The following is a 9,763-nucleotide window of genomic DNA, read 5'->3' as shown; positions in this document are numbered from 1 at the left end:
CCTGAGCTAAAGGTAGCCACTTACCAACTGAGCCACCCAGGCGCCCCCAGTTGGCTAGAATTTTACATAAAAGTTGTATCTAGGGGCATCTAGGTCGTTCATTCAGTTAAGCGTCTGCCTTCGGCTCAGGTCATGATCCCAGGTTCCTAGGATCGAGCCCCGCATCGGGCTCCCAGCAGGGAGCCTGCCTCTCCCTCTGCCTGCCACTCCTCCTGCTCATTCTCTCTCCTATCTCTCCCTCTCTCTCAAGTTAAAAAAAAAAGTTGTATCTACTGCCTCTCCCCCTAAAAAATTTATGAAGAGCTTTTTTTAAAAAATGGGTGTCATTTTTCATGTTGCTTTTGTTTATAACAGATGATGATGTACCTGCAGATATGGTTGCTGAAGAATCAGGTCCTGGTGCACAAAACAGTCCATACCAACTTCGTAGAAAAACACTTTTGCCAAAAAGAACAGCGTGTCCTACAAAGAGCAGTATGGAGGTAAATTAAAAGTAACTGCTTTTCTTTTTGTAACAAAAGAATTGTTTGAAACAGAAAGGGAAATGTCACTATTTTTTTGAAGTAATGATTATGGTTAAAATATTTGCTTAGTTTTCATTTTGTTTTTGAAGGGTGCCTCAACTTCAACTACAGAAAACTTTGGTCATCGTGCAAAACGCGCAAGAGTATCTGGAAAATCACAAGATCTGTCAGGTATTTCCTTTGAGAAAACTAGGATAGAGTTAAATCTTTTTAATTTTTGTTTTATACCAAAAAATTAATAATTAAATATAGTTTAATGGTGCATTTGGGATTGAGAACGTGATATCATAGAATAAGCATGAGAACCCTGACCTCTCTTTTGACTTAAAATGTATTTTTATACAGCAATTAATGTATTTAACCAGTTTCTGAAATGGTGCATAGCAGCTAAAAGAATAGTTAAGTCAGCCAAAAGAAGGTAAATGTGTGTGTCATCTGTCAAAGCAAAATGCTTATAAAATGATGGTCATCAAAAAATCTATTCATTAAATAAAATGAAAATTATGCTCTTTAAATAGTGAGAAACTATCACAACAAATAGATTGTTTATATTCTGTTTGCTAATCTCTTTACAGCAGCACCTGCTGAACAATATCTTCAGGAGAAACTACCAGATGAAGTAGTTCTAAAAATCTTCTCTTACTTGCTGGAACAGGATCTTTGTAGAGCAGCTTGTGTGTGTAAACGCTTCAGTGAGCTTGCTAATGATCCAATTTTGTGGTAAGTTAAAATTTATTTCTTATTATCTTGAGATATATTATTTGCCGCCCCAAATGCTAAAAGATGGTAGGGAAGTTGAAGTGCGAGTTGGTAGTTACAATTAAATAGTTGGAACAAAATTAGAATGCTTATAAATTCCAAATTACCTGTTTATCACAAATGTAGGTTGTTGGTGTGAGCGGTATTTCTAAAATAATAAATGAAGTACTTTCTCTGCTATTTATCAGTTAATAGCAACTGAGTGATTCTGGGAAATGTATTTCATTTAAATTTAAGCTTTTTAGAAACAACTATGTCTAATTTAAAACAGGTAGTTAATTCAATCTGATAGTTTAATGTGAGAGTAGATTTTGATATATCATTTTTGGAAAATAGTTTGACAGTTGTATTCATGAACCTTAAAATATGCATGCCCTTTGACCCATGTAATTCCACTTCTGGAAATTTTGTTTTCTTATGTCCAATTTTTTCATAACAGCACAGTTAATAGTGGGGGGAAATTAGAAATAATCTAAATGTCCAGCAATAAGGTAATCGACGAACAATGTAATGTCTACTTGAAAACTTGGTGATAAAGGCATTTAACAGTGATTTTTACAGAGTTGATAATAACATGGGAAAATGCTATGTTCGCTAAAAAAGTTTTTGAAAAGAGCAGAATACAAAATTTTAGATGCTATATAATCACAACTGTAATAAATGAAACTATCTGTAGATAAAAAGATTGGAAGGAACCCTGCTTTGTACAGGAAGTGATAATAGTTACTATGACTACATTTGTGAGATTTGATGGTTTTTGATAATAGGATGTAAATGATGAACAAGTTAAGTTCGGTGTATTTTATTGAAAGCTATCCTTTTAATAACTATGAGGCTTTTACAGTAAGTGGCCTTTTTTTCCCCTAAACAAATTTTGGAGAATTGACACTTTATATTTTGGGAGGTGGACTGTTTTTTATATGTAGTTACATTGTTTTTAGCCAAAAAGTATTTTACAGTTAAAAATTTTGGTTTTTTTTATATTCTTACATGTTTTTGAAGCATCAGATAATTTTTCTAGTTGTTCAAAGGACTTTTTATGAAGAAATCTTTCATTTCTTTCCTCCTATAGGAAACGATTATACATGGAAGTTTTCGAATATACTCGCCCTATGATGCATCCTGAACCTGGCAAATTCTACCAGATTAATCCAGAAGAATATGAACACCCAAATCCTTGGAAAGAGAGTTTCCAGCAGTTGGTATGAAGTATAAATGGGAAATATTGATTTATATCCATAAATAAAAGTTTCTTTTTAAAAAATTAATTTAAACTCAAGAATAGGTTTCAAACCAATGAATGTATTTATTACTTCACAAAATATTTGTTCAACAATGCTTTTCACTACTGACATATTTATTAATAATTTAAACAGTGGCAGTAAGCATCAGTAGCCTGAGAGCATTATACTTTTTATGGGTCTGTTTGAACCTTTTCTTAAATTGTTAGTGTTCAGTAGTTATTTTAATTTTTATAGGGTTCTTTATGAGTGGTTCTCAACTGGGGGTGATTTTGCTCCACAGGGGACATTTGGCAATGTCTGGAGACATTTTTGGTTGTCACAACTGGAGAAGAGGATTCTACTGGTATCTAGTGGGTAGAGGCCAGGGATGCTGCTAGATATCTTAAAATGATGCACAGGACAGTCCCCCACAACGAAGAATTACTGTCCAAAATATCAGTAGTGCTGAGATTAAACAAGTTTTGTCCTTTCTTACTGGATAATACTGAGTCATAAGCTGTTTCAGATTTTATATTGCACTGTGCAACAGAAAATTAGTTGGAATAATTGATAATTGTTTTCAATATTTAATAAAAATACACGGTATTAATTTAGAATATGTTTACATGAGTAGTCAATGTTTGTTTCTGGTTTTTTGTTTTGTTTTTTGTTGTTTTGTTTTTTGACATTTTAGTATAAAGGTGCACATGTAAAGCCAGGATTTGCTGAACATTTCTACAGTAATCCTGCAAGATATAAAGGAAGAGAAAATATGTTGGTATGTTTGATTTGTATTTTTATAAGACTTAAAATGGTAATCTTTCAGTTCTGTACTGACACTTTTATTTTTTTTCTAGTATTATGATACAATTGAAGATGCCCTTGGTGGGGTACAAGAAGCTCATTTTGATGGACTTATCTTTGTTCATTCTGGAATATACACTGATGAATGGATATATATTGAATCTCCAATCACCATGATTGGTGCAGGTATTCTAAAGGCATTGTCATTAAAAGTTTAATGTATTATTTACATGATGGGTTTTTTAAATGCTAGTGACTTCAAATCCAGGTGAACCTTGATAATAGCTTAACGGTTAAGAAAGAACAGGAATATTGCCTATTGCAATGAAAATGTGAGAGTTCAGAAATTACAGGTGTATCTTTTATTTTATTTTATTTTATTTTTTTTGAGAGAGAGAGAGCGGTGATGGGGGTGGGGGGCAGAGGGGGGAGAGAGAATATGATATAGGGGCTCGATTTCCCAACCCTGAGATCATGACCTGAGCCAAAATCAAGAGTGGGGTGCCTGACTGAGGCACCCAGATGTCCTAATTTCTTTTTTTTTTTTTTTAAGATGTATGTCTTGATGTCCGTACTTTGTCCAACACCTTAGTTATTCATTAAGGAAAAAAAGATATTTGTTACATCTTTTTTTTGAAAGTAAATATGGTTAATGTTTCTGTTGCTGTGCTTTTAATGAAACAGATGTCCTTGGTAAATTTTTTTGTACTATTTCAAAGCTATTTTTATAGTCAAGTTTCTAAGAATAAATGTAATGAAATAGTTGTTGAGCACTGATCAGTCATTTCAAGATTTGTGCTGATTTTTTAAGGACACAGTACATGGACCATTTTAAGATAGCTAAAAATTATTACTTGTTATTGAAATTTGCATTTACTGCCCCTTCTGCTTCCCTCCCCCATTTCCACCACAGAGAAAAGGGGAGGAAGGTATAGAAAATTTTGCCTAGTGATTTGCAGTACCTTTCAAATCAAGGCCAGTATTAGAAATAAGTTTAAATTAGGACATTTCTCACTTTCTCTACCTACTCAACATCCCCTTCTCCTTTCTTCTCCCTGAGCTCTTTTTCTGGTGCTGCTGGAAGTGATTTTTATTCTTGTTTCCATAAGAAACCATTTTTTAATATGTCATTGTATTTGATACTAAATACTATTAGTAGTTAAATATCATTAGCAGTATTGTTATACACTAATTTGAGTACAATGGTACTCAAAGAATATCCACGTTAAATATGACTGCCTATAGTAAAAGCCAGTGAAACATAGTTACCTCATAAAATGAACATTATTCTTACTTAATGCTAATGTTTTTTAAAAGCTCCCTCTGCAGGGGCACCTGGGTGGCACAGCGGTTAAGCGTCTGCCTTCGGCTCAGGGCGTGATCCTGGTGTTATGGGATCGAGCCCCACATCAGGCTCTTCCGTTACGAGCCTGCTTCTTCCTCTCCCACTCCCCCTGCTTGTGTTCCCTCTCTCGTTGGCTGTCTCTATCTCTGTCAAATAAATAAATAAAATCTTTAAAAAAAAAAAAAAAAGCTCCCTCTGCATATTATGCTAAGTGAAATAAGTCAGAGAAAGACAATTACCAAGTGATTTCCACTTATATGTGGAATCTAAAAAACAAAACAATGAAAAAGAAACACTCATAAATACAAAGAACTTATACATGGTTTGCAGAAGGGAGATGGGTAGGCAGGCAAAAAAGGTGAAGGGGATTAAGAAGTGCAGACTTCCAGTTATAAGGTAAATGTCACAAAATGAAAAGTATGGGGAATATAATCAGAAATATTATGATAATGGGGCGCCTGGGTGCTTCAGTCGTTTGGGTGTCTTGACTCCTGACTTTGGTTCAGGTAATGATCCTCACGGTCCTCAGGCACTGTACTCAGCAGGGAGTCTGCTCGAGGATTCTCTCCCCTCTCTGCCCCCCGCCCCCCTGCCCTCGAAGCGCTCTCTCTTTCTCAAGTAAATAAATCTTTAAAAAAAAAAAAAAATCTTTGTGTGCTGACGGAGAATACACTTACCATAGTGAGTATTTTGTAATGTATATAATTGTCAAGTTACTATGTTGTATACCTGAGGCTAATATGTCAACTATACGTCAATTAAAATTTTTCTTGAAAAATGAAAAAAAAATTCCCCTTTAAAAAGGACCCAACCTAAAAACAATAAAGTTTTTTCGTTACTAGTTTTATGGCAGAGTATTTTTACTGATTAAAAAATTGAATTTTATTTGAATTTCCTCTGATAAATAATGTGGTGGTGTTTTTTTTTTTTTTTAATAAAAGTAATATGTTTTAAAATGTCTTCTCCACAGCACCTGGAAAAGTAGCAGACAAAGTTATAATTGAAAACACTAGAGATTCAACCTTCGTCTTTATGGAAGGTTCTGAGGATGCTTATGTTGGATATATGACGATAAGGGTAAGGAATTTTAAGATTTAGAATAAGTATGTTAAAATCTTTAAGGTAGTGGTTCATAGAAAATTTCAAACAAAATTTCTACTTTTCAGTTTAACCCCGATGACAAATCTGCTCAACACCATAATGCACACCACTGCTTAGAGATTACGGTAAACTGTAGCCCTATTATTGATCACTGTATCATCCGAAGTACATGTACAGGTTAGTGTTTCCCTTATGTTTTATTACAAAATAAGTCATTGTGTTGTTGACCAGTAGGTTTTTTAAATAAATAATTTTTCTTACAGTCGGCTCTGCAGTATGTGTTAGTGGTCAAGGAGCATGTCCCACTATCAAGCACTGTAACATCAGCGACTGTGAAAATGTTGGACTTTATATAACAGATCATGCACAGGTATTTCTAACTTTTATGGGTTTTTTTCTTTCTAAAAATTTTAAGTTCTGCTAATACTTATTTCTGATTAATTATTGTAGGGAATATATGAGGATAATGAAATTTCCAATAATGCTTTAGCTGGGATTTGGGTTAAAAATCATGGAAACCCAATCATTAGACGGAATCATATCCATCATGGACGAGATGTTGGTGTGTTCACATTTGATCATGGCATGGTAAGAACATTTATTATTAATAGAAAAACGGACTTCATATCAGTTAAATTTCTTTCTCTCTCTCTTTTTTTTTTTTTTTTTTTTTAAAATTTTTTTTTTTAAGTAATCTCTGAATACCCACTATGGGGCTCAAATTCACAATCCGGAGATCAAGAGTCACATGTTCCACCAACTGAGCCAGCCAGGTGCTCCATATCCGTTAAATTTCAAATAGGTTTCTGCACTTTCTAATCACCAAACTAGGTGAATTGAAGAGTATAGGTTTAAAAGAAATTTCAGCATCATGTTTTAAAATCAATATGCAGTATTCTATAATTCATGAGTCTAATATTATGTGCATGTAGAGAAGATGGAGTCCTTAGGGAATTGATGTAATCTTTGACAGGAGTAAGATCTAATCCAGTAGTTCTCAAATGTAAGTGTGCGTGAAAGTCACCCCGGTTAGGGGTACCTGGGTGGCTCAGTTGGTTAAGCTCAGTTCGGTTCAGGTCATGATCCCGGGGTTTTGGGATTGAGCCCCATGTCAGATTCTCTGCTCATCGGGGAGCCTGTTTCCCCCTCTCCCTGTGCCTGCCGCTGCCCCCGCTTGTGCTCTTTCTCTGTCTCTGTCAAATAAATAAAGGAAATCTTTAGAAGAAGAAAAAAAAAAGCCATCCAGATAGAATAAATATAATGTAATATAATGGGGACCAGGGTATGCATCTTTAATACTCACCGTAAGTGAGTTCAATGCAAGTTATTTGTAGGCTACACTTCGAGAATTAATGGTTTCATTATTAGTTTGACTTCCATTTTATTCCTCTTAATTTTTTTTTTAATTGGCAGAATTTTAATAAGAGATATAATGGTAATAAAATACCAGTTCTAAAACTCTTACACAACAGTTAATTAGGTATCTTTGTAGATGATATTATATTTTAAGTACTGTTGTGTCATTTTACACAAGTTTCTAGTGATGCAACTTTTTGAGATCTTTTAGGCCACTATTTCAAAATAATGCTCTTTGGGGCGCCTGGGTGGCTCAGGCGTTAGGCGTCTGCGTTTGGCTCAGGGTGTGATCCCGGCGTTATGGGATCAAGCCCCACATCAGGCTCCTCGGCTGGGAGCCTTCTTCTTCCTCTCCCACTCCCCCTGCTTGTGTTCCCTCTCTCTGGCTGTCTCTCTCTGTCAAAGAAATAAATAAATAAAATCTTTAAAAATAATAATAATGCTCTTTGATGTCTATTCAGGTGTTCTTCATTTAATGTCTAATTTTCATTGAGGCAATTTTCAAGTCCTGTTACAACATAGGCAACATTTTTTGTTAAGGAGTGAGAGATGGGAGAGGAGGTGATGGCATGGTGGCCAAATGGGATTGTGGTGAAATTGTATTGCTGTTGTATGAATCATGCAACAGAGGATTGTTGGATTCACATATACAAATTGTCAGTGAAGGAAATTTTTTTGTTGTTTGTGCCTAATACCTTAATGTAGAACTCTTTTAAAACTAAACTAGACCACAGGAGGTAATTCTCCTTCTATGAAGTTCTGATTAGACCTAGTTTGAGGCCATCCAGTGCATCATATTCTGGGGTAAGTGCAACCTGAGAAGAACAGTTCATTTAAAGCTTAGGCTTAGGGGTGCCTATGTTTTATTTGGTTAAGCATCCAGCTCTTGGTTTTTGCTTTGGTCATGATCTCAGGGTCATCAAATCGAGCCCCCATCAGGCTCTGCACATAGTACAGAGTCTGGTTAAGATTATCTCTCTTGGGTGGCTCAGTCTGTTAAGCGTCTGTCTTTGGCTCGGGTCATGGTCCTGGGATCCTGGGATCGAGTTCCGCATCAGCCTCCCTGCTCTGCAGGGAGCCTGCTTCTTCCTCTTCCCCTGCCTCTCTCTGTGAATAAATAAATAAAATCTTCAAAAAAAAAAAAAAAAAAAAAAAAAGATTCTCCCTCTCCTTCTGCCACTCCCCACCCCCCACCCCCACTCCTGCGGTCTCTCACTCTAAAAATAAGGAAAACAATGTAGGCTATAGCTTGGACCTATCAATAAGAAAGCACAGTAAGGGGGGAATAATAAATAAATATAATAAAAAGAAAGAGTGGAGATGACCACTTGCCCCTCTCCCGCTGAAGTAAAGAAATTGACATTTCATTGCAGATCGTACTTCTTTTTTCCCAAGGAGTAGGGAAGTGTAGGGAGCATGGGAATTGTAGTCTGGAGGGCAAAGGTATGGAGGATGTCAAAACATAAGAATCTTGAAAATCTCACCTCCCTTAGAGTCCTATATTAGCTGTAGTTCCTAAATGCATCTCTTATTTTGTAATGGCACTATACTATGCTAGTATTTCTTTGCCTGAGTTGCCTTTAGACTTTGCCCCAGAGTTATATGCAATTCCAGTATCATATTTTTGCATGCCTCTGGTCTCACTGACAAGAGACATTTGAGGTACCAAGTTAATTTTAACTTGAGTAAGCTTCCTTATTTTTGAAAGACCTATGCTGATGGTCACTACTAAAGTTCATCATAATAATTTACTCCTCATCATACACTCCTGATACAGTTTATATATACAGATATATATATTTGGGCTTACAAATTTTTTAAGTTGTTTTTAAACAACTCCTAGGCAGTGCTATACATAGATATTCCCATGACAGATTAATAAAGAGATTTGTAAGGTATTACATGTTTGTAAAGGAAGGAAAATTAAAACCTAACATCTTGGGCCTATCCTCTGTTTCAGTATTGAGACACAATCCTTTAAAATCCCTTGATAGAATGTTTTTCCATTTTAGATATTCTTTTGGCTTGTATTTGTCTTCTTTGTGTTGACAGCCCATGATTGATAGGATAACATCACTGAAGATAGTCTTTTTAAAATTCAACTTTGTTTTCTGTAGACCTTCAAAGAACATCAGAATAAACGTTTAAAACTAGTTTCTGTACTGTCCACTTTCTTTAAATATACATGTCTTCTCTGAATTTTTGCTCCTTTTTCTTTGTTGACATACTTTAAATTTCTATATTCATAAGAATGAATCGTAAAAGATGTTGTACTCTTTTTTATTTTAAAGAATTGTTTATGTAAAAATACTACACAAGTATAAAGGACACCTCTAGGATTTCAGGGTATGACTCTAGCATTTGTCATTGTTAGCTTCATGTTTAAATTTTGAAGTACGAACTTCCCCTGTGAAAAATGAGGAAATAAGCACTTTATATTTCAGCCTATCTCCTTCCCATCCTTTATATTCTTGCTTTTCTTATGTAAAGTTTTATAACATTTACATTCCTATAGTTATTGGTCAGTATTTATTCTATATTTGTTTACCTTTAGTCCTTTTATAACAGTTTCTCTGTTGCTGATTTTTTTTTATTTTGATTCATTCTTTGTATGGCTGAATTTTCTTATCTAGCCATTATTTGTTTGTTTT

General features: G+C 34.9%; 1 protein-coding gene across 2 annotated transcripts in view; it reads left to right on the top strand.

Moving 5' to 3' along the window:
* The first annotated feature begins 331 nt into the window (after positions 1 to 331).
* Positions 332 to 9,763, top strand: part of FBXO11 (F-box protein 11) — a 25,802-nt gene continuing 16,370 nt past the window's right edge. The window contains exons 1-10 of one of the 2 annotated variants that reach the window (XM_002912424.4): positions 332 to 482; positions 614 to 695; positions 1,100 to 1,244; positions 2,356 to 2,485; positions 3,201 to 3,284; positions 3,364 to 3,496; positions 5,626 to 5,732; positions 5,822 to 5,933; positions 6,020 to 6,126; positions 6,207 to 6,344. In XM_002912424.4, coding sequence (XP_002912470.4) covers positions 333 to 482; positions 614 to 695; positions 1,100 to 1,244; positions 2,356 to 2,485; positions 3,201 to 3,284; positions 3,364 to 3,496; positions 5,626 to 5,732; positions 5,822 to 5,933; positions 6,020 to 6,126; positions 6,207 to 6,344 — 1,188 coding nt within the window. In that variant the 5' untranslated portion in view covers position 332. The remainder of the gene's footprint in view (positions 483 to 613; positions 696 to 1,099; positions 1,245 to 2,355; positions 2,486 to 3,200; positions 3,285 to 3,363; positions 3,497 to 5,625; positions 5,733 to 5,821; positions 5,934 to 6,019; positions 6,127 to 6,206; positions 6,345 to 9,763) is intronic. The other variant, XM_034659093.1, reaches the window with a different exon arrangement.

The sequence above is a fragment of the Ailuropoda melanoleuca genome, chromosome 4 (assembly GCF_002007445.2).
Source record: "Ailuropoda melanoleuca isolate Jingjing chromosome 4, ASM200744v2, whole genome shotgun sequence".
NCBI classification, from domain to species: Eukaryota; Metazoa; Chordata; class Mammalia; order Carnivora; family Ursidae; genus Ailuropoda; species Ailuropoda melanoleuca.
This window is presented reverse-complemented; position numbering and strand designations above follow the sequence as displayed.